Raw genomic sequence first — 26,037 nt, 5'->3', positions numbered from 1 at the left:
ATGTGAGTTTATATTTGGCTGATTGCCTTCTTATATCATTAAACTGCTACACTTAGAGGCGCTCTTCTGTGTTACCTTTTAACCTGATCTAGAGCAATCTTCACTCTTTGAGGAGAGCTTTCCCCCTAGTGTCCGACCATTTCTCATCTACTCCAGCCAGTTTCATGGACATTGTTATAGACAATAATTGTATTTAGCCTAAATTGTGGGACTTCTGAGTGCTGGCATTATACCTTTATTGTTAAAATCCTTCAGTGATTCAGCTGGAGCAAGCAAGCAAGTGTGTGCAAAAGGAAAGTGATGGAAACTGTAAATAGACTGTATATAGGAAGATGCCGTATATGTCCTAAAGGTGTTGTTGAAGTTTTTCTGAAGTCAAGTGGGCATCCCATGACCTCCCATCCCTATCCAAGGTATTAACCCTCAATATATCATAAAAACAACGTTATGGACCGTTCTCTGACTCTGGAGTGTTTGTGAAAATTCAGTGTGCCTGGCTGTGCAGCAGTGGGGGATCCAAGTTCATCAGCAGTCCTTACAGGGGTGTGCTACATGCTATTTACTGGGGTGCTTGAATCACAAGACTTAGTGTAGGGAATTACAAATACTTTCGTAGGTAAAAAAGTTTGTATATACTTTAACAGTGGACTTAAAGTGGAACTTCACCCAAAAGGGGATGTTCCATTTGTTTGCATCCTTCCACTGCCACATTTGGCACTTTTTGTGGGGGAGCAGGTACCTGGTTTTGACTAATACTTATGGGTCAGATCGCCGCGACTAACCACGAGAACGTTTGGTTTTTTTCTCCTTCCCCCGCAGCCTTCTGGGAAACACACAGGTCCCAGTGGACTGCAGGACCATTCACAAAGTGTGGCGCAGCTAGGGCATGCACAGCAGGACACCAGAAGTCTTCACTTTGAATAAATAAATTGTAAATAAATATATTTAAAATATAAATTTAAATATGTAGATTCAAATTCATATATTAGGGCTCTTTCACACGGGCGTTCCGTTTTTATCTTCAGTTCCGTCACTTTTTTTTTGTTATGAAACGGACACTGATGACAATTTTTACATCAGTTTGACATCCGCAGACGTCCGTTTTTCCATCCGCCGACGTCCGTTTTTTGTCCGCCGACGTCCGTTTTTTGTCCGCCGATGTCCGTTTTTTGTCCGCCGACGTCCGTTTTACATCTGCTGACATGCTTTTTTTATCATTTTTCTATACATTTCCATCCGTTTTACATCAGTTTCATATCAGTTTTTCATCCTTTTTTTTATGATTCATAATTTCCCATGTCACTTTGCTCTTAACCCAGCATGCATTGGGTTTCCCATGCTGCTTTGTGGTCCCAGTGTGCATACAGTGTGTCTGCCTGTGTGTTCCTGTGTCTCATTTCTTGTGATTTATATCAAAGCGAGCAATGGCCCCTTCCCGATTTTGGGATGATGTCACATGTCTTATGCTACTGTATTATGTGAGGGGAGTAGAGAGCCGGAGGAGGAAGACTGTTCAGCGAAAACGTCGCACCTATTGGGCTCATCCGATGATGCTAAAGAGGCCCTCTGAGGGATTTCTGTCCCTACACTATGCGGATTTAAGACGGTATCCGGTTAAATTTTTCAATTTCACCAGAATGAACGTAACGACATTTGATTTTGTCTTGGAGAAATTGTTACCACGTCTTCAGCGGATGGACACCAATATGAGACGCAGTGTGCCGCCAGCGGAGCGTCTGCTAGTGACTCTCAGGTAAGTTAGCTGCTGTTGTCATGCTTTATATGCTGTTGTCATGCTATATGTCATGCTATATGCTAGGGGCAAATGTCAGATAACATGAAATTACCAACTAAAATGTACTTTTCCGTTAATTCTTGTCTAATTTCCTTATGCCTAGGTTTCTTGCATCCGGGCAGACATTTACGTGTCTGAACCATTATTTTCTATTGGGGATCTCTACAATATCAATGATCGTTCATGACACCTGCAAGGCCATATGGGAGGAGCTAACACCGATTGCAATGCCTGTCCCTGATGAAAATGTGTGGTTGCAAATAGCTGAGGGATTCCTGATGAAGACCCAATTTCCCAACTGCCTTGGTGCCCTTGACGGGAAACATATGCGGATTAGAATGCCTCCTGGATCAGGCTCCAGTTATTTCAATTACAAAAAATTTTTTTCATTGGTGCTGATGGCTATCTGTGATAGCAACTATAAATTTATTATGGTGGATATTGGTGCATATGGTAGCTCTGCTGACTCCCGTGTCTTCAGGACATCCGCTATGGGTAGAAGGCTGTTAGATGGACGTCTGAACCTACCTGCTGACAAGCCACTGCCAGGAACAAATGGACCAGCTATACCTCACGTTTTAGTGGCTGATGAAGCATTTGCCCTCTCACGTCACCTTTTAAGGCCATACGCCAAACATAATCTAACAAGCCAAAAAAGGATTTTTAACTACAGACTGAGTAGAGCAAGAAGGTTTGTTGAGTGCACATTTGGAATCTTAACAAACAAGTGGCGCATTTTCCATAGTGCCATTCAACTTAAAGTGGATAATGCCGAAGAAGTGATCAAAGCATGTTGTGTGTTGCACAATATCGTACGTGATAAAGAAGGCTTGAGCATGGATGATGAAGATGAAACACATTTGCCCTCTGTGCAATATGGTGGACTGCGCCCGAACCATTCAGCTCTTGCTCTACGAGATAAATTCGCAGATTATTTCATGACCCCTGAAGGAGAGGTTCCATGGCAGTATGCCCATATGTAATCTTTTTAAAGATTGTAACTGCACTTATTTTCCTTTTGTTCATTAATATAATAGTTTCCATTTGTTCAATAAAAGAATAAAAACAAATTCTTTGTCAGAAATTTTTTTTTATTTAAACAGCATCACACATAACAACCTCTGTGATTTTAATATGAAATAAAAGACAATTCAAAATCCAAAGTCAACCTTATAAGTCCTGATAATAGGGACTTGGAGCATTCCCGAAATGCGTTGATGAGGAAGATGCAGACGTTTGGGCCTGGGACATGTAGGAGTCCTGAGAGCTTGACGTTTGCTGGCTGCTGGTGGGCTTTGACTGGGTAAATGGTGGTGCATGGGATGGGGGTCCACATGGTGGGAGGGTATGGGTTGGCATCCTATTATATGGCAGGGTTGGGTTAGGGGGGTAGGATGGATTATAACCATAATGGCCAGGTGATGTACTTGGCATCATTGGATGCTGGACTGGCCTTTGATACAAATGATATTCTGGTATGGGTTCCCCAGCTATTGCAGCTCTTATACATGTGATGGTTACATGAGATATCTGCATTTGTACCTCCATTTTTTTATTATTAGGGGTCTGGACCAAATGATGATATAGGCTGCAGAGGAATGCAGCATCATAATTGTTTGAGTCTTGGAAGGGGTCCATGGATTCAGACCTACGCATGGCCCTCATATCCTCCATGAACCTCATCATGGCAGTGTCCATTGGTGTTGGTGCAGCACCTCTTCTTTGTGACCCTCTAGAAGCTCTGGGAACCTGTACAGTAGGGAAATTTGTTAGAACATTTTTACTAAATGTTTACAATAGGGGCCTAGGTTTGGTAAAATTCACTTACATGTTGTCTTGGCGTGCGGACTTGAGCATGTTGAGGAGACACCTGTGCAGAAGTTTGAGGCTGTGATTCATGGTCACTTGTGTCAGCCTCTGCTTCGGTGACCTCTTCCCCCTCCTCTTCTGTTTCTGTAATGTTGGAGCTGGTGCTGTAATACAATACATTGATAAATTATTTGTCCTACTTTTCAAATTGATTAAATTTTACGTAGAATGACAGCTTTGTACTCACGGTCTTAAGTCCATAACATTACGCAGGAATGACAGCATTTCAAAAAAAGGACTTCTCCTCCTCTGGCTGACTCCTGCCCCACTTCTGCTCTCCTCAGCCTCATCGTTCAGTTCCCTCCTGTAGCGGTCCCTTTGTGACCTCCATCTCGTGATGATTTTTTTGCCTATGAAAAATGGATAATATGAACTTAATTACATGACAGATGTCACAATTAGGTGGACCACAAGTCTCAGCAAGCGAACAGTGAAAAATACTGGAATATAACTTTACATTTCACCTATCTGTCTCTTTTAGCATGCTGAGACTTGTAGTCCACCCATATGTCACAATTACGTGGACCACAAGTCTCAGCAAGCGAACAGTGAAAGATACGGTAATATAACTTTACATTTCACCTATCTGTCTCTTATAGCATGCTGAGACTTGTAGTCCACCCATATGTCACAATTAGGTGGACCACAAGTCTCAGCAAGCGAACAGTGAAAGATACGGTAATATAACTTTACATTTCACCTATCTGTCTCTTTTAGCATGCTGAGACTTGTAGTCCACCCATATGTCACAATTAGGTGGACCACAAGTCTCAGCAAGCGAACAGTGAAAGATACGGTAATATAACTTTACATTTCACCTATCTGTCTCTTTTAGCATGCTGAGACTTGTAGTCCACCCATATGTCACAATTAGGTGGACCACAAGTCTCAGCAAGCGAACAGTGAAAGATGCGGTAATATAACTTTACATTTCACCTATCTGTCTCTTTTAGCATGCTGAGACTTGTAGTCCACCCATATGTCACAATTAGGTGGACCACAAGTCTCAGCAAGCGAACAGTGAAAGATACGGTAATATAACTTTACATTTCACCTATCTGTCTCTTATAGCATGCTGAGACTTGTAGTCCACCCATATGTCACAATTAGGTGGACCACAAGTCTCAGCAAGCGAACAGTGAAAGATACGGTAATATAACTTTACATTTCACCTATCTGTCTCTTTTAGCATGCTGAGACTTGTAGTCCACCCATATGTCACAATTAGGTGGACCACAAGTCTCAGCAAGCGAACAGTGAAAGATACAGTAATATAACTTTACATTTCACCTATCTGTCTCTTATAGCATGCTGAGACTTGTAGTCCACCCATATGTCACAATTAGGTGGACCACAAGTCTCAGCAAGCGAACAGTGAAAGATACGGTAATATAACTTTACATTTCACCTATCTGTCTCTTTTAGCATGCTGAGACTTGTAGTCCACCCATATGTCACAATTAGGTGGACCACAAGTCTCAGCAAGCGAACAGTGAAAGATACGGTAATATAACTTTACATTTCACCTATCTGTCTCTTTTAGCATGCTGAGACTTGTAGTCCACCCATATGTCACAATTAGGTGGACCACAAGTCTCAGCAAGCAAACAGTGAAAGATACGGTAATATAACTTTACATTTCACCTATCTGTCTCTTTTAGCATGCTGAGACTTGTAGTCCACCCATATGTCACAATTAGGTGGACCACAAGTCTCAGCAAGCGAACAGTGAAAGATGCGGTAATATAACTTTACATTTAAACTATCTGTCTCTTTTAGCATGCTGAGACTTGTAGTCCACCCATATGTCACAATTAGGTGGACCACAAGTCTCAGCAAGCGAACAGTGAAAGATGCGGTAATATAACTTTACATTTCACCTATCTGTCTCTTTTAGCATGCTGAGACTTGTAGTCCACCCATATGTCACAATTACGTGGACCACAAGTCTCAGCAAGCGAACAGTGAAAGATACGGTAATATAACTTTACATTTCACCTTTCTGTCTCTTTTAGCATGCTGAGACTTGTAGTCCACCCATATGTCACAATTAGGTGGACCACAAGTCTCAGCAAGCGAACAGTGAAAGATACGGTAATATAACTTTACATTTCACTTATCTGTCTCTTTTAGCATGCTGAGACTTGTAGTCCACCCATATGTCACAATTAGGTGGACCACAAGTCTCAGCATGACAACCCCACCCTCACATCCCCCCAAAAGATACACTTACCACGTATGCGACGTTGCCTATCACTCAAGGAGGTCCAGTTGGGGGTCACGTCCTTGAAAATTTCCTCCCACAGCCTGGATTTGGTGATCCGGTCACTATACTCGGTACAATGTTTGTCCCAAATGCCAGGCCTGGCATGTACTAGCTGGATCAGACGTTCGTGGGACACATCCGGGCCATGACTGCTGCTTGTATTGGGTGTGGTACTTGGGGTGTGGTAACTGGTGGTTGTTGTCACTTCCTAGACCACTAGACCACTGCCTGGGTCAAAGTTTACATATTATACTGTATTTTATTGGAAAAAAAAAAAAAAAAGGATATGATCGGAGCGGATGTCAGCGCTAACATCCGTTTTGTGTCCGTTCCGTTTTTTTTACGGAGGAAAAATAGGGTTCTCTTCAGTCCAAAAAAAAGGACATGAGCGGACCGGACGATAAACGGATGTTAGCGGATGTACATCCGCCGACATCCGCAATCCCATTGACTTGCATTATGTCCGTTTTTCATCCGCAATCGGAAGGGATGAAAAACGGACATACGGAAAGCCCGTGTGAAAGAGCCCTTATAGTGATTATATAAACAATGTGACGAAAAAAATATATAAATATAAGATCATGGGAATAAAATTATATTAAGTAAAATCCGGGATGTGAACAAATCTTCCGTGTTACAATCCTCCAAGCAAACTTATAATAGATGTAAATCATAAAAAAATGTTCATTCAATATAAAGTGACTAATGTGCTTCTAATAAATCCACAAATTAAAGAGCTCTGAGGATGTCACCGGAAGTGACGAAACGTGTAAGCTTTGGACCGCACAGCGTCATTGCGTCACGGCAGGTGGAGCGCAAGCCGGAAGTAGGTTGTTCCTAACTCTACTCTGCGAGGAGAACCGAGCAGCCCGCACCGCTAGCCCACCAGGGACGCTGACATTTATATTTTAAAACCCTAAATACCTTTTGGAACAAATAAAGACTCATTTTAAACGGTATCACACCATTTGGAGTCCCTTTTTCTTTTCTCCATATACGGCTGGAAGTGAGCACTTCAGAGGCAGAGGAGGCATCCCAGGATCCCGGAGGGATATTTGGAGGGACAACATTCACCAAAGCCCAGAGGGCTTCACAAGCCTGAATGGTTCTGGTGCCATACGGCATACAGAACCCACCCGTTTTGGTAAGTGATTCAATTCACTTATATATATAGAAGAGGATTTTTGCCTGTTTGAAGATACACTTACCATTAAGGACATTTATCCCTTCCATAACGTGGAGTATAGGAGTCACTTTAATTTGTGGATTTATTAGAAGCACATTAGTCACTTTATATTGAATGAACATTTTTTTATGCTTTACATCTATTATAAGTTTGCTTGGAGGATTGTAACACGGAAGATTTTTTCACATCCCGGATTTTACTTAATATAATTTTATTCCCATGATCTTATATTTATATATTTTTTTCGTCACATTGTTTATATAATCACTATAATATATGAATTTGAATCTACATATTTAAATTTATTTATGTCACATAAATTATATTTTAAATATATTTATTTACAATTTATTTATTCACACCACTTTTTGCACATCTTGCACTGATTTACAGTTTATGAGACTACACTCTTTTACACATTGGCTTTATAAATTGTATTTTTTTGCTTGTTCTTTAATATCTTCTACAAAATGTAAATAAATTGAATAAAAATAATGAAATAATAACAAAAAGAAACAGTCTTGCCCTTTAGCATTTATATTTCTCATTCATTTTAGAGTGAACTGTTTATAGGATTATCTCAGAATCTGCTTTTGAAATTGTTTTACAGATTAGAACCAGTAAAAAGCTGCAATTAAATCAGCTGTTGCACAGACAAAGTGTTCTGTCTTGTCCTGTAAAGTCACCGGGAAGCGCACCGGATTCCAATAAAATCAAAAGCAAATTGAGCTGCCAAATTAAATATTAAACTGCTGATAGATGCATGTTGTTCTGCCGAAAATTGATTGAAATTCAGAATCCATCAGTGCTTCATCTCGTCTGGATTCTGAGCTTTTGTTAGCAAGTTTTTTCTATTAATATTATTATTATTATTATTAATAATAAAAATATTCTTATTTTTTGTATTTGTAGTAGTTGTAGTTATAGTGGTAATATTTACCACTATAATTCAGACAATGCCTCTTAGTCATTTTACTATCGTGACCCATAAGCCTTTAAATATATTTTCACTGCTATACTTTTACTTTGTAATAGATGACACCTTCCTATTTTCATCTACACATTATATTCATTAAGATTAAACCATTTCAAAACTGTTTTTACCATAGCCTAAGATAACGTGCAGTGGCAGGAGGCGGTCATTTTTCCCATGAATGAAGTTCTGTAAAATGATATGACAATTCGAAAATTAGGATTGGTGACTGTTAGGACCTATTTACGCTTCTATGCACACATGCTTTTTAATATTTTTTCTAGTATTTTGGGATGGATCCTCTTTATATGTTTTCTTGCTAGGGATACGTCCTGTATTTTCTGTATAATGGAATGCATTATAGCACATGTTAAGATTATGTACTGTAGAGTGCATTTTACACCCCTATTTATCCCTACGAAAGATGAACTTGCTGGAAACAAAACCAAACAAAACCAAACAAAACACAGGTTTAACCGCTTGCATTCCACTTGCAGTAGATGGACAGCACAGCCAGACACCGTGACATACCCGTACCTCAAGGTGTACTTACTGGTTTGGTGGTGCGTATGCACACACGCCCCTGCTGACCCGTACTATGATTGGACACATACACAGTGCAACTAAAATGACACAGTGATAAATGAATAAACGAGTAAAACAATCTTCATCTGTGAATAAAGTGCTGCATGCTTCACTCCAAGTGATCCACGTGGGGGAGGAGCCTGCACGTCATTACGCCGATCCCGGAGGTACCAGGAAGCATCTGAAGGCTGTTATGAGCTGGCACTGCTTAAGTGCATTGTAATGTAAGTGCGATTCCAGCATTTTTCTGAATAAATAGCCCCTTATCAAGACAGAGAGCATTAGATCTCCTTTCTTTATGTCTTTCACCAATGCCATATACAACCTGAGAGGTTGTTTGGAGGCAGAGGCAGGAGGACTTACCAGGCGACTGTGAATTTTACCTTTATGCCAGTTTAGACTCATATGAGTCTTCCTTTGAGGTGAGCAGCTAATCTCACTATTGTCACGTGGATCACTTGGAGTGAAGCATGCAGCACTTTATTCACAGATGAAGATTTTTTTACTCGTTTATTCATTTATCACTGTGTCACTTTAGTTGCACTGTGTATTGGGACTTATCTATCACAATATTACTGTGTCACTTTATTTGCACTGTGTTATTGGGACTTTTAATACCACGTTTTGTTTGATTCATATTAATTTATGATCATTATATTAATTTTTGGCACTATATTACTTTATATTAAGCGATTTTTTATGTGCATTCACTTAGCGCAGCAATATTTTTTATTCATTATCGTGGGTGTTTTGTGTTTGGCACTGATTGCTTGCAGCTTTGTGTTCACCACTTGTATCATTTATATAGGGATTGCGCTGATTATTTTCACTTTCTATAGTCTCAGCACAGAGTTCTGTGTTGACAAAGGGAGAAAAAACAACCAGATCTGTTAGTAAAAACTGCACACATTACTCCTGTTAGGCACACATTTTCCACTTAATTCCCCTTGATATTAACTCCTTTCCAGCGTAGAGAGCGGCGAACGCGAACTTCCGCAAATGTTCGCGAACAGGCGAACCGGGAGAACCTCCATAGACTTCAATAGGCAGGCGAATTTTAAAACCCACAGGGACTCTTTCTGGCCACAATAGTGATGGAAAAGTTGTTTCAAGGGGACTAACACCTGGACTGTGGCATGCCGGAGGGGTATCCATGGCAAAACTCCCATGGAAATTTATGTAGTTGACGCAGAGTCGGGTTTTAATCCATAAAGGGCATAAATCACCTAACATTCCTAAATTGTTTGGAATAACGTGCTTTAAAACATCCAGTGTATGTATACGATCAGGTATGATGTTGTATCGATCAGGTAGTGTAAGGGTTACGCCCGCTTCACAGTGACAGACCAAACTCTGACAGACCCAACTTCCCGTTTAACGCACCGCAAACAACCGCAAACAGTCCATTTGCAGTGGGCACAGTACAGTCTGTGGACCTGAAACTGGCAGGCAACTGCAATTATATTACAGAGGTAAAATTAAATTAATTTTTTATCTGCAAGGTGCTGTGCCACCCTATATGAGCGGTGGGCAGTGGGCACAGTGCAGTCTGCAATTATATTGCAGAGGAAAAATTCAATATATAAATATCACTACTTATACTAAATTAATAGACAATGTTGTAATCCACTGTGCTTTAGGAAATACAGGTAAGATAAACCTGACAGAATAACACAAATAACACAAATTGCTGCTACTTAAATGAGTAAATATAATAAAAAATAAAATTCATCCAGAAAAAACAGGAACTGGCTTTTTCATTCGAATTTCAGTAGCGCAGGGATGGTGATAACCTCTTACCAAATAAATAGGATAAGATATATGAATCAGATGTGATAAATATAAGCATAAATACATAAAAGCATGAAATCACATCAATAGGAGTCCATAAAGTCCATATGTATAAAGTGCATAGAGCAATGAAAGTGCAAACATGAAGGATCACAGGTGCGACTTATGCTTCTGACACCTTTGCTTGCCACCACCACACAGTGCCGGGAGAAGTATCTGAAATTCAGACTCACCAGACGCCTATGCCTAACCACTCTCATGGACTAGGCAACAACAGCATATAGTAAAACCAGGTTTCCTCCAGATCTCTGATTTGTGCTGCAAAGACTCCTCTGGAAGATTTCCTGGTAAATTTATAGTGCACTTTTTTATAGGAGGTGGGAGGGTCTGGGAGGGAGGGTATGCTGATTGGCTGGAATGTGCCTGCTGACTGTGAGGTACAGGGTCAAAGTTTGCTCAATGATGATGTATAGGGGGCGGACCGAACATTGCATATGTTCGCCCGCCGAGGAGAACGCGAACAAGCGATGTTCGCCGGGAACTGTTCGCCGGCGAATAGTTCGGGACATCTCTACCAGCCAGTGCCATTAGTACAGTGAACATAATTATTACTGATCACTGTATAAGTATCACTAGAAATGTCAGTGTCAGTAAGTTAGTGTCCCTCTCTGCCAGTGTCAGTTAGCACTAGATTGCCTACCACACTATCACATTCACACTATAAGTTGCTGATCACCGCTGTTACTAGTTTAGTGCCTTTATGGATCAGTATCTTTATACTAGTGACCCCTAAAACACAGTTTGGTTTTTACCAAAGACATGTAGCAGAATACATTTTGGACAAAATGTATGAAGAAATTTGAATTTATAGAATATGTTTTATAACAGAAAGCAGAAAATGTTGTTTTTTTCAAAATTATCAATGGCCAAATAAAGGTCTCTATAGAATAGTCACTATTTAACACCTAGGGGCCAATTTACATCACAACATTGTCGCTCAAAATTTCCAATTCTGCCAAATTTCACATTTCTTTGTATTACTTAGGACTTGAGGTAACCATGGATCCCAAGGCAACCCCTTATGACAGATGGTGCAGGCAGGATATGGGTCATGGAGGATAAATCTCTACCATTTACAAGCTATTGCTTGACCCTACAAATAAACTTTCTTTTATGAGGGCATGGGACTCAGATCTTCTCTCTGAGAAGGAACCTGCACATTGGCATTTAAGGGTATACTGAGTGTATCTGTGGTGGAGGTAAATGTAAAGGTTATGACAAGATGGTATTTGGTTCCTCTTCATCACTTGAAATTATATCCAATCTCCTCACCGTTGTGTTTTTGAAGCTGCCAGTCATACGGTACCACGTATCATATATGGCAGAAATGTTCTAAATCATGAGGCTTCTGTGGCGGCAACCAGGTGAGGAAAAGGAAAAAGGTGCATTAGTAGCACTTGCAGGCCAAAGGCTGCTTTGCATCTAGGAGGAATAAAAGAAGAAGAGGAGGAGAAGGGCGCATTCACAGAGCTTGCAGGCAGGTGGCTGCTCTGTGCCTGGGAGGTGTAGGAAGAGAAGATCTTTGTCAGCCAACTCATTGCCTCCTGCTATGCTGTGGCTGTATAGCACAGCCACTTTGAGACAGAAAAGGCAGATGTATCATAACTAAATGGTGTGGCCTGATCACCGCTTTTTCATACAGAACCTGCTCACACCCTACTAACTTCTGCCTCTCACTTTTACTCCTGTCTGAATTTTTTTTTTTTAAAGGGGATTGCCTAAATTTAATGGCAACTAATATAATATAGTAGATAAATATGTGGTGCTTTGGTGCACAATACTTACTTCCTGGACAGACTTTTGGTCATGACACAGGAAGGAGTTTACCAGCTGTGGGTAGATGATGCAGGGTGTGTGCTAATGAGGTCAGCTGGTCAACTCCTTCCTGTGTCATGACCTAAAGTCTGTCCAGGATGTAAGTATTGTGCACCAAAGCACCACATATTTATTTACTATATTATCTCAGTTGCCATTACATTTAGGCAATCCCCTTTAAAAAAAAGAAAAAAGCACCACATATTTATCCACTATATTATCTTAGTCGCCACTAGATTTAGGCAATCCCCTTTAAAAAAAAAAAAATATATATATATATATATATATATATATATATATATATATATATATATATATTCACTTTCTGCTATATAACATTCCCAATTAAAAAAATTAAAAATTAAATTTTTTCATCATTTTAGGCTAATATGTATTCTGCTACATATTTTTGGTAAAAAAAAATCCCAATAAGTGTGTATTGATTCGTTTGTGCAAAAGTTATCACGTCTACAAACTAGGGGAGAGATTCATGTCATTTTTATTTTTGTATTAGTAATGGCGGCGATCAGCGATTTGTAGTGGGACTGCAACATTGTGGCAGACAGATCGGACACCTAACTGACATTTTTTACACTTTTGGGGGGATCAGTGACACTACTACAGTAATCATTGCTAAAAATATGCACTTTTACTGTATTATTGACACTGGCAGGGAAGGGGTTAACCCAGGGGTGATCAAAGGGTTAAGTGTGAGCCTAGGGGAGTGTTTTATAACTGTATGGGGGAGGGACTTGCAAAACGAACACAGAGACCTGTGATCCTATATAGGAGGATCACAGGCACTCTGTGATCATTTCAGAGAGAACAATGGTCTGCTGTGTTTACAACAGCAGACTGTCCTTCTCTCTTGGCAGGGAGCAATCAAGGGTGCCCGGTGGTAATTGCGGCCACCGGCCTAGTGGATTGGCATCTCTGCTGCCTACTAGCACGCGCTTGCCCTCAGGAGCGCCTTCCGCGAACCGCCGTACAGGTACGGCGATTCACACAGCCGAGCCAGCCTGCCATAGTATATATCTGGCGGGCGGTTGGCAAGTGGTTAAGCCAGGGATCCTCAAACTATGGCCCTCCAGCTGTTGCGGTACTACACATCCCATGAGGCATTGTAAAACTCTGACATTCACAGACATGACTAGGCATGATGGGAATTGTAGTTCGTGAACAGCTGGAGGGCCATAGTTTGAAGACCCCTGGGTTAAGCAGTAACAGCAAATATTTTTTTTTTTTTCTTTTGGGATGAATGTTTTACATAAATTGATAAAAACTGACCGTTGTAAGCCCCCCTGTCATTTGTAAAAGGTTTGTCTTACCCCTCCAACTGAAAAAAAGGAGAAAACCTTAAAAAAGAAATGTAATGCAGACACCACATCTAAGAATTGGTAAGCTGCAATATAATCATTTTGTGTTTTTGAGTTTAGATAGGCTTTAAACACTCAGGGTATAGTGTAATAGCAATAAGCAGCCCCCTTCTTGAATCCCCTTCCACCATACTCTAGAAATAAACAAGTATCTTGCTACATTGTGAGAAATTACCAAGTACTTGTGACTGTGTTCTTTGATTTTGCTGTGTACATATAGATGACAGATGATCACATGCTTTCCATTAAACATACATAATTTTGGAATTAAAGTGCTTAATTATTTAATAGAACTGGGAGAATTGTAATTTCTTTTTTCCCCATGTATATTGATGATTAATTATTTTTGTAATATTCTGATGAATTATTTCTGTGTTTCTGCCTAATCAACATGCATACTGTGAAATATAATTGCACTTGGAAGAAAATGAGACTCTCAAGAGATAAATTACTTTGGTGATTAAATTAAGGATAAGGTAATAACATCCACATACTAAAGTGTAGCTGTGTATTTATGCCTCATGTAATCTAATGACCTCTTGGTTAAATCATTCAACAGATGCTGGATACAGGTAAACAGGGTTACCATTTGATACAGGTTATGAGTGTTTAACGGAGGCAATAGTATGTAATAAATCCACAATCCATTTATTCAAAACCCTGCTTAGAGGAGATGAAAAGATGCCCAATTGAAAAGAACTACCTTAACTTCCCATCATGAAAACACACTGCAAAGAGAAAAGGTTAGAGGATACCTATTAAAATTTAGGGGAATTCCCTCCTAGACAGGTGTCACTTGACACACCCCCATCCCTTTCCTCTCTATGCCTTTTCCAGGGACAACTCAAAATTTAAAATTTTGCCTAATTTTCAGTCTCTTTGACAGTGTGACAAATTTATATTTCAAACTTTGTCTCAGAACTTGCAAGCAGGCTGGTATTGCTTAAGGATTGCGTTCACCATAGTATGTTTAAAGAGTGTCACGTAGCCCCATAACATTCCATGACACTACTGGAACCTCTGCCATAAAAAAAATCCTTAAGAAAGGAAATGTAGATGCAAAAATTCTCAAATGGACATGGGGAATGGGCACTACAGTACACCACAGAGTAGCTAATGAATTCTTGCACCTGATGGATGAGAATTGTTGAGTAGCCATCTCTGGATGCCAGGTAAAACCCTGGATAGCAGGATTTGGAATCAACATATTGGAGTTGAGGTTGTAGTAGGGCACACTTGAGCCAAAAAACAAAATAAACAGCTTACAAAAAAAAAAAAAAAGACTCAATTATCAAGAGGACAGAGAGGGCAATCTGTAAAAAAGATCTCGTGAACCGAACAGTATGTTGTTTACCGGGCGCCCACAGGATGATCACATTTAGCGTAAATAACAATTTAGCAAGGCAAGTGGGGAACATAAGAACCCTTAACTTCAGAAGGGCAAACTTTCCAAAATTGTACTTGTTGATGGAAAGGGTAAACTGGGACCAAACCCTGGGATCACTGACCACAGAGGAAAAATGGGAATGCTTTAGGAACATATTAAGCAAAGGCATCTTGCAGTGCATTCCTATGGGAAATAAATGTAGAAGGGACAAAGCCAAACCTGGCTGGCTAAACCGGAGCGTTAAAAAACTTATAAGGGGAAAAAAATTGGCCTTCAGGAAATATAAATCAGAGGGCACAGTATTGGCTTTCGACCAATACAAGGAGGCAAATAGGGAGTGTAAACACAAAATCAAGATGGCTAAAATAGACTTTGAGAGACAAATAGCGGAGGATAGCAAAAAAAACCCAAAGAAATTCTTTAAGTATATCAACAGCAAAAAAACTAGGGCAGAGCATATTGCACACATAATTAACAATGATGGGAGGATGGTTACAGAGGACACTGAAAAAGCAACCGTACTGAATGCTTTTTTCTCATCAGTCTTTACACAGGAATCGGAGGGGTACACTGACCATGACTGTATGGTTAGTAGTAATACACAGGACTTGCCACTATGGCTAACAGAGGGGGAAATCAGGGAAAGGCTGGATAAACTCAACACAAACAAATCACCAGGCCCGGATGGCGTACATCCGAGAGTACTCAAGGAACTCAGTAAGGTTATATCCAGACCACTGTTCCTGATCTTTGCGGACAGTATTAGGACAGGAGATGTACCAGGGGAGTGGAGGAAAGCTAACGTGATTCCGATATTCAAAAAGGGTCAGAGGCATATACCGGGAAACTATAGGCCTGTCAGTCTGACATCAGTAGTATGTAAACTTCTGGAGGGGATGATAAGGGACTATATCGTAGAGTTTGCTAAGAACAACAGCATCATCAGTAGTAACCAGCACGGGTTTACAAATGGGCGTTCTTGTCAAACCAATCTCTTAACATTCTACGAGGAGGTGAGCTGTGAGCTAGATAGGGGCAGACCAGTGGATGTGGTGTACCTAGATTTTGCTAAGGCGTTTGATACAGTTCCCCATAAGCGCTTAATTTATAAAATAAGGTCTGCAGGTATCGACAGCAGGGTTTGCTCTTGGATACGGAACTGGCTAAAAGGGCGTATCCAAAGGGTGGTAATAAACAGCACATACTCAGACTGGTCTGAGGTAGTAAGCGGGGTCCCCCAAGGCTCAGTCCTAGGACCAACCTTGTTCAATTTATTCATAAACAGCATTGAGGACGGGATCAGTAGTTCAATATCAGTTTTTGCAGATGACACAAAATTAGGCAGGACAATAACAGCACAGCATGAAGCAGATATCCTACAGAATGACCTGGACAAAATAACGGAGTGGGCAAAGACATGGCAAATGAGGTTTAACGTGGAGAAATGTAAGGTTTTACACTTGGGGACTAGAAACATAAAAGCACAATACACGTTGGGAGGGGAACCCTTGGGAGAATCAAAAATGGAGAAGGATCTGGGAGTCTTGGTTGATGATAGACTAGGCAACAGCATGCAATGTCAAGCGGCAGCTGCCAAGGCTAGCAGAATATTAGCATGCATAAAGAAAGGGATGTATTCCAGAGATAAAACTATAATCCTTCCACTTTATAAAACTCTGGTCCGACCTCATCTGGAGTATTCGGTCCAGTTCTGGTCACCAGTCCTCAGAAGGGATGTGTTGGAGCTGGAGAGAGTCCAGAGAAGGGCAACTAAACTAATTAGGGGATTGGAGGACCTTGATTATGAGGAGCGTCTGCAATCGCTTGATTTATTCTCCCTGGAGAAGAGACGCCTGAGGGGGGACATGATAGCAATTTTTAAATATCTAAATGGGGATCTAGGCTTAGAAAAAAAAGCTGTTCAGTCGAAGGGATTGCATGAGAACTCGGGGGCATACAATGCGATTAGAGGAGAAGCGTTTTAACCTCAGGCAACGTGGGGGGTTCTTTACTGTTAGGGCTACAAGATTGTGGAATTCTCTACCACATGAGGTGGTTTCTGCGGGTAGTATGGTGGCTTTCAAAAGACTCTTAGACGTACATCTCAAGGATCAGAACATTCAGGGGTATGCAAGATGATTACAGCCACACACATCTACGCGGGTTGAACTGGATGGACTTTTGTCTTTATTCAACCTCACCAACTATGTAACTATGTAACTATGTAACAAGCATAAAGGTCTGTCCCACTGAAGGACAAAATGGAGAAAACAGAAGAAGTTGCCCAATGCCTATGGGAAGTCAGGGTACTCTTTTAAGCACAACGTGGGGGATAAGAACTGCTCATTGAAGAGCAGTTAGCCATGTCACCAAAGGCAAAGTGGAGTGCTGAGATATCATCAAATCTTCAGAGCGTTGCCAACATATTTGCTGAAAGTAGGTGTTACCAGTAATAGTATTCAGAAAGAATGTGGAGCCGCAGAGATGGAACAGTAGAAAAGAATGGCTCGACATAGAAACAGAAGCATGTTGTATTGCTATAGCCTCAGGACTCTGCTGAACCAGAAGGACACACACGTAGGGATGGTTCGTTAATGTCCAGTCAGGAGGATGCTTCACTGGCCCTCTCGAAGAAATGGGTCTGCCCAAAGGCTGTAATCCGTAATCAGGTAGGGTATAGCATTGTGGTGTGAAGGCATTTTTGCCAAACAACGCAAACAGCCAATGTTCAATAAAATCAGTTGGGTCTTTCCCTTTAATCTGCTCTGGAAGGCCTACAATTTGCACATTATTTCCTCGCAGACGATTTTCAAAATCTTCGTTGTGTAGATTGCTTTAGTGAGTTGAGTTGGGACTCTGAAACTAATAGCGGCAATTTATACTCTAAGTTGCTGACTCGACTCTCCATGGCTGTGGTGCGTTTGTGCATTTTCTGTAGATCTTGCCTTAACAGGGATACTTCCACTTCAAGCCCTCTCAGTTGTGTACTGAGTGGACAGAAGCAGTCCAAATGTGGACCGCTTTTACGATATCACTAAGAGTGGGTTGGGGGTTACCTTCCTTAGTGGCATCTGGCTCATCAGGTCCCCCAGCTTCCTGATCAGTGTCTATGTCCAGCTCAGGACCTAGGTGATCCCCCATCGGCAGTGGCAAAGCTTGAGTAGTAGCAAAAGCTATATCTATATCCCTCTTTGCCTACTGACCATTGGAGCCAGGCAGCTTGTGGGTATAAAACAACATTTACCTGGTAGGATTCTTTTTGGTAGTCTTGGCAGGTTTACTCACTGTGTCCATGCATTTTTTCGGTAGTGCTTCATAGTGTCCGCTGCTGGAGAGGATGCTGGGTGCCATTTTGGGACTCTAAAGGGGCCGCTTTTTCCCATTCCTTCCCCTCGTCATGGTGTAATGTTCTTTTCAGGCTGAACACAACTGCAAACTGCCGAGGCCTAGAGGAAGCAGCTCCGGTAAGTGAAGACAGGGTAAAGTGTCAGTGACTGGATCGCTGCGTGGATCAAAAATGAGGAGCTCTGTGAGACACTGCTGCTCACATGCCCGTCTTGGCCATGCCTCTTGTTTCAAAACTTGGTTTGCATTTCTCTTGAATTTTTATTTCATCTGAGATGATTTTTTTAGTTGGTCATTCATTCTAAATATACTAGCTCTCCGTCTGCCTCAGGCTTCATGCGGTATTAAACCCAAAACAAAAAATGTAATATATTGCAGCTTACCAATCATTAGATGTGGTGGAAGCATCAGTTTTTCGTTTCTTTTGCCTTTTTCCTTCTGGTTTCACCTGGTGGTCTGGCCACCTCCAGTAATAGTGAGACACATGTCTGGAGGAATGAGCAGAGGAGGCACAGTATCATTGTCAGTCTAGGGAGAGGGGAGGGGGTAGTGATATATGTATTAGCATATGTGAATATTTTAACACACTGAAGCAAAACCCCAGCTCACACTTTATAATCAATTGCATAAAACAGTTTGTTTTTCCTTTTGGGGTGAAGGTTTTGCATTAAGAAATAAAAGCTGATCATTTTAATTATCCCTGCCAGTGTTTTTAGGTAGTTATTCTCATCAATGTAAACTGATACATACTGCTGGAGAGCTTGAGCTTGTGAAAAACAATAGGAATGCTGGCTGTGTCACCAAATCAAAACAGAAGAAGGAAAGTCTAAAAAGAAAAGCCATCATATCTAAAAATGTATAAGCTGCAATAGAATCAATGTTTGCTTTTAGGTTTATTACTGCTTTTAGTACTTTCTGAATTACAGTCCTGGAACAAATATGCAGAAAATAGAGAGTCAGAACTCCATATCTCCTTAACTGTTCCGGGTCAGGGACTTAAAAAGTATGTAAGCCACTGTATGCACAAGACAGTCAGGCAACTAGCATTTTGGGAAGGAAAGCAGCCTACATTAATTTTCACAAGTTTTACCTAAAGCCCAGCTATCCTGGAATTTTATATAAAAATGTCACTTATGTTTGTTGTTTTGCTTCTTTATATAGTCCTTTGCAGAGATAAACAATGATTTCCAAGGCAGTGAAAACCTCAAATACTAATGATTATGGAAAGACCTTATTTAGGCTTCTTTCACATAAGAGGTACTACTTACTACCTTCTGTAAAGCGACCTGCACTGGATCGCTTTTCAGAAGGTGGTATAGCAGGAGCTGACAGGTATTCACTGAACTTACTGGGCGAATTTGACAGGCAGTGCCATCCATCAAACCCCAAACCCCGAGTTATATGTATACTCCTAGTCAGCTATATTGGCATGATTCCGGTGGGTGGCTGGAGAGTAGTAAAACCATAGCTCCCAACAGTCCCTAAATTCAAGGGAATGTCCCTGATTTGGAACAAAGTCCCTCTTTCCTCCTCATTCACTCCTTATTTTGGTCTGATCTATGTAGTTGTACATAAAATGCACTTTTTTTTTCTTCAAAAAGTGTTTCTCGGTGCTAAACCTTTCATCCAATTTCTAAATTGCTGCATCTGTAAATTTCAAAGCCAGTATACAGGAATAGTGGTGGTAAAAAAAGCACTTGGGATTTAACTAATATATATATATATATTTGGTATAATTTTCCTTTCAGGGGCGTGGTAGGGTGTGTGTCCTATGCCTACATACGTTTGCTAATAGGTGTCCCTCGATCTGATCCCCAAAAGTTGTGAGGTATGGATTTCCATCACATTTCTTGCTTTACAGGCCCTAATCTAACTTAGTATATTATTACAATGTTAAAATAATCATAAAGTAGATGACTGTGCTTCTACTGATTGAGTGGTCCATACAGTACATGGACAAGCCACTCTTTCCCTCTACTGACTATAGATATAAGCCTGATGATAAATCTGGCCCTGAAAAATATATCCAGATTCTCCCTTTTCAGACATCTGGTTGCTTTTGATCTTCCCTCTTGCTTATTGTTTCTGCACTCAGTTTTATCTACTTGTCATTTGTCTTCACTGTGGCAAACACTGGTGCCGTAATCAGCTCAAACCTACCACTGGTGGCACAGATACAGGTTTTTTACAAACCTAGCATACATTTATAGAAGTCTGATATCTAAAGCAGGTATTTTCCCTTCCTAAAATACACCCAAAAGCATATCTGAAAGGTATATATTCATAATCATAACCCTTGAAATTTTCCACATTTTGTCATGTTACAACCAAAAACGTAAATTATTTTATTGGGATTTTCTGTGATAGACCAACACAAAGTGGTACACAATTGTGAAGTGGAAGGAAAATGATAAATGTTTTTTTATTTTTTTTACAGATAAATATCAGAGAATTGTGGCATGCATTTGTATTCAGTCCCCTAGTCAATACTTTGTAGAACCACCTTTCGCTGCAATTACAGCTGCAAGTCTTTTTGGGCATGTCTCTACCAGCTTTGCACATCTAGAAAGTGAACCTTTTGCCCATTCTTCTTTGCAAAGTAGCTCCAGCTCTGTCAGATTGGATGAAGAGCGTCTGTGAACAGCAATTTTCAAGTCTAGCTACAGATTCTCAATTGGATTTAGGTCTGAACTTTGACTGGGCATTCTAACACATGAATGTGCTTTGATGTAAACCATTCCATTGTAGCTCTGGCTGTATGTTTAGGGTCGTTGTCCTGCTTCAAGTGAACCTCCAACCCAGTCTCGAGTCTTTTGCAGACTCTAACAGGTTTTCTTCTAAGATTGCCCTGTATTAGGCTCCATCCATCTTCCCATCAACGCTGACCAGCTTCAATGTCCCTGCTGAAGAAAAGCATCCCCACAACATGATGTTGCCATAACTTATGTTTCATGGTGGGGATGTTGTGTTCAGGGCGATGTGCAGTGTTAGTTTTACGCCACATATAGCGTTTTAATTTTGGTCTTATCTGACCAGGGCACCTTCTTCCACTTTTACTGTGTCCCCCACATGGCTTCTCACAAACTGCTAATAGGAGTTCCTATAGCTTGCTTTCAACAATAGCTTTCTTCTTACCACTCTTCCATAAAGGCCAGATTTGTGGAGTGCATTACTAATAGTTGTCCTGTGGACAGATTCTCCCACCTGAGCTGTGGATCTCTGCAGCTCCTCCAGAGTTACCATGGACCACTTGACTGCTTCTCTGATTAATGCTTTCCTTGCCCAGCCTGTCATTTTAGGTGGATGACCATGTCTTGGTAGATTTGAATTTCTGCCATACTCTTTCCATTTTCGGATGATGGATTGAACAGTGTTCCGTGAGATGATCAAAGCTTGGAATATTTTTTTATAACCTAACCCTGCTTTAAGCTTCTCCACAACTTTATCCCTGACCTGTCTGGTATGTTCCTAGGCCTTCATGATGCTGTTTGTTCACTAAGATTCTTTAACAAACCTCTGAGGGCTTCACAGAACAGCTGTATTTAGATTAAATTACACACATGTGGACTCTAATTACATGCCTTCTGAAGGCATTTGGTTCCACTAGATTTTAGTTAGGGGTATCAGAGTAAAGTGGGACTGAATACAAATGCACGCCACACTTTTCAAATATTTATTTGTAAAAAAATTGGAAAACCATTTATCATTTTTCTTCCACTTCACAATTATGTGCCACTTTGTGTTTTGGATTATCACATAAATTTCCCCCAAAAAACATTTATGTTTTTGTTGTTACATGACAAAATGTGGAAAATGTAAAAGGTTATGAATACTTTTTAAGGCTCTCTATATATATTGTATATTTTTCTTCTCTGGTTGTACTTACTGCTGTAGTGAATGGCAGACACATAATGACATGTGAGTACCATTTATTGCAGTAGATTGGTATACTTAGGCTGCTGTATTAAAGCATCCACAGGGGATGCTTTTTTACAGCGTCCATGACAGTGTCCATAACAGCTTGGGCTTAGAGGAAGTGACTTGAATGATGCTAGCTATTTGACTGGTAACAGCTAGTGGTAGAAAGGAATAGTTGTGGGGGAGGCTCTAGATTGAGGAAGAGTACTGCAGCAAAAACGTTTTTTTTTTTTTTTTTTTAGTTTAGTTTTTTTTTTTAGTTGGAGTTTTTCTTTAACCACTTGCCGACCGCTGCAAGTACATAAACTGCGGCGGTCAGCCCCTCACAGGCAGAGTGACGTACCGGTACGTCACTAGCCTGTGAGACTCTGGGGAGCGAACGCGCGCCGCCGCGTGGTCACAGACCCCCCCGCGCGTGTGACCGGCGGACCCGATGTCCACTGCTCACTCAGCAATCGTCGGGGGAGAGGGAGAAAGGCAGGCGGCTTGTGTCATTCTCCCCTGTGTAGAAACAATGATCATACGGTTCTACTATGTAGGACCGTTGATCATAGGTCCTACAGCTCAAGCCACAGCCAATCACAGTTAGAATCACGCCCCTAGGGACACACACAGCCCCTCCCTCTCAAATAAAGTTAACCCCTTCACTGCCAGTGTAATTTTACAGTAACAGTGCATATGTATAGCACTGATTACTGTAGAAATGTCACTGGTAACCCCAAAAGTGTCAAAAATGTCAGTCAAGGGTCCAATCTGTCCGCCGCAATGTCACAGTACCGCAAAAAAAATCGCAGATCGCCGCCATTATGCGTTAAAAAAAAAACAAAAATGACAAAAATCTTTCCCTTTTTTAGTAAACGCGATAACTTTTGCGCAAACCAATCAAAATACGCTTTTTGCGATTTTTTTACCAAACATATGTAGCATAAAACAAATTGGCCGAAAATGTTAAAAAATTTAGATTTTTACATTTTTTTGGGGGGAATTTCATATAAAAAAATGTGGAAAATATTGTTATTTTTGCAAAATTGACGCTCTTTTTTTGTTTATAGCGCAAAAAGTAAAAATTGCACAGGTGATCAAATACCACCAAAAGAAAGCTCTGTTTGTGGGAAAAAAGGACGTTCATTTAGGTACAGCGTCGCACGACCGCGCAATTGTCTGTTAAACTCACGCAGTGCCGAATCGCAAAATACCCCCTGGTCTTTAAGCAGCCAAATCCTCCGGGGCTTAAGTGGTTAAGGATCCTGCACTAGTGTATGACTGCAAATATTGCTGACAAAATTGATAGTTGGGTATCATGGCTGACAATATTGTATTTACCATCTAACAGGGAAACTGAGTTTCAGTTAAAAAAAAAAAAAAAACTCTCTGAGAATGTGGGGGAATGTATGTAAATAATTCAGTTTATAAAATGGCTAACCTTCAGGGTTCATTCTGGATCTCCGATTCTCCTATGAACACAGCTCTAAATTGATCTCTCTGTACCTATCCATCTTTGCACATCAGGTTCCTAATTCTGAGATCCATCTTCCCTCTGACAAGCAACACTATGGATTAAGAGTGAAATCATGCATATACAAGTCACAAATCACTGAAAAGATTTGCCTCTGGCTTGCTTGTTTGATGTCTCTAGAGAAATTTCTCAGAAACTGCTGGAGTATAGATCTTCTCCAAGATTGAAGTGCCTGAGATATTAAATCCCCATGGTCCAACCTAAACCTTCTTACCTTAACACAGTAATTGCAAGGCAGCTCAAGAGAAGGAGGGTTAGACTATCTGGTTTCTAGAAGAAATAATTTATCGGAACAGCTCCCAGTTATTTCCGAAATAGAATTCGGAATTATGAGTCTCTCTGGTTTTTGACAGTGGAGATGAAGATGGTATTGAATTTCTGTAAAGATCCACATTGTATTTCTTACTAATGCAACAAAGTTGTTCTATAAATTTTCACTATTTTTTTTTTTTTTTCTAATATTTTCTTTTTTTTTTTTGTAAATCCCTTACAGGTTGTCACAGCTGTTGCCCTGTGATGGCTCTTTGTAAGATGTCTGGTACATATACACATTGGATTTTGTTAAGAGGCTTTAGAATGTGAGTGTCAGTGAGAGTTCATATCATACTAAAAGAAAAAAGAATATTTTAGTGAAAGTAGGAATCCGCAGGTTTAGATAGAAATTTAATATGTTAGAAAATAGCAGGATGTCCTTCTTTATATTTTATATACAGGACATTAACCTTGCAGAGAAAGTCATCTCATTATTTTAGGGTCGTCTATAAATAATGTCGTACAATTTTGATGCAATATACCCCTTGTTATTTCTCATAACAAAACTCAGCCCACCCAGAAAATGATATTACATAGAATCTGCCCAATCTAAAATTACACCACATAGCATCTGCTTGTTAAAAAAGACATTACCTAGTATCTGCTCTGCCCAACCCAATATGAGATCACATAGCATGCCCCCCCCCCCCCCCCCCGCAAAATGACATCACATAGCATCTGACCACCCCAAAACTACTTCCCAAGCCACATACAAATAGGATGCATATAGAAATAAATCTCTATTGCTTTTGTAGCGCTTACTCCCAAAGGAGCCACTGATGTATAGGTCCCATGTATGGTTTGGTCCTTTGACTATATTGTACAACCAGCCTGTCGTTTTTTTCCTGAATGATCAGTGCCGCCAGCTATAGCGGACAATACTGATCATGGTATTCTGATGGTGGGGATGGATCCCTACTGACAGAATACATCCCCACAGAGGGAAAGATTCCTCATCTACCTCGAGATTGTGGATGGTGGAATCAGCTAATTTTTTTCGTTAAACTCGCTAGCTGAATGAAAAAAATGAATCATGTATAGCAAGCCTAACTACAAGCTGAAACCATTTGATTTGGGGTAAAACTCTGTGTAAAGCTGGCCATAAATGGATTGAAAAGGACTAGAAATGTTGATCCATGTATGGGCTGGCTGGTTGTTTGTAAGTTGGAGAGAGGAAGATGGAGCATCCAAAAAAAGGAATTCAGGAATCTAGGAGCTATATTAAAGAAAAGGACCGCCAAGGCAGTATTTTTAGAAATACTGCCTGTACCTCGAGTGACACAAGAGAGGCAACTGGAACTTAGAGAACTTAACAAGTGGCTGATGAACTGGTGCAGGAAGGAGGGTTTTGGGTTCCTGGAGAACTGGGCTGACTTTTTGATTGTTGCTGGGTCTAAAGCAGACGGCACCTAAATGGGGAGAGTGCATCTCCTGGCCAAAACATTAGAGGAACTTTTTATCTTGGTAGTAGTGAGGAGGGATCAATTGAAGCTATTCCAGGCAGTAAGCAAGGATCAGGGGGTGATACTGTGGTCAGTGTTGATATTGTAGCTAGAGTGACTAGGATCTATTGCATTCTCAGAGCATACCATTAGAAAGTAATATTCGCTGGTACAAAATTAAAAGGTATGTTCACAAATACTAGGAGTTTAGTGATAAAAATGACTGAATTAGAACTACTGATACCTGAGTGGGATTTAGACTTTATGGGAGTATTAGAAAACTGAACTGAAAGCACACTTGACTGGCTTGCGACTGTCTAGAGGTACTCTCTATATCGGAGGGCTAGGGTAGGTACAAGAGGGGGAGGAGTATGCATGTATGTCAAGAGTGATTTGATAGT

At 40.5% G+C, this 26,037-nt stretch overlaps 1 protein-coding gene across 1 annotated transcript; it reads left to right on the top strand.

The window, feature by feature from the left end:
• Positions 1-1,637: 1,637 nt before the first annotated feature.
• Positions 1,638-2,778, top strand: LOC309550416 (uncharacterized protein; the record flags this gene model as incomplete). The annotated part of the gene is made up of 2 exons (XM_082250799.1): positions 1,638-1,753; positions 1,899-2,778. The coding sequence occupies 2 exons, from the start codon at positions 1,638-1,640 to the stop codon at positions 2,776-2,778; spliced, it is 996 nt and encodes a 331-aa protein (XP_082106925.1).
• Positions 2,779-26,037: the final 23,259 nt, after the last annotated feature.

This window comes from Pelophylax lessonae (assembly GCF_965119305.1).
Source record: "Pelophylax lessonae genome assembly, chromosome: 3".
NCBI lineage: Eukaryota > Metazoa > Chordata > Amphibia > Anura > Ranidae > Pelophylax > Pelophylax lessonae.
This window is presented reverse-complemented; position numbering and strand designations above follow the sequence as displayed.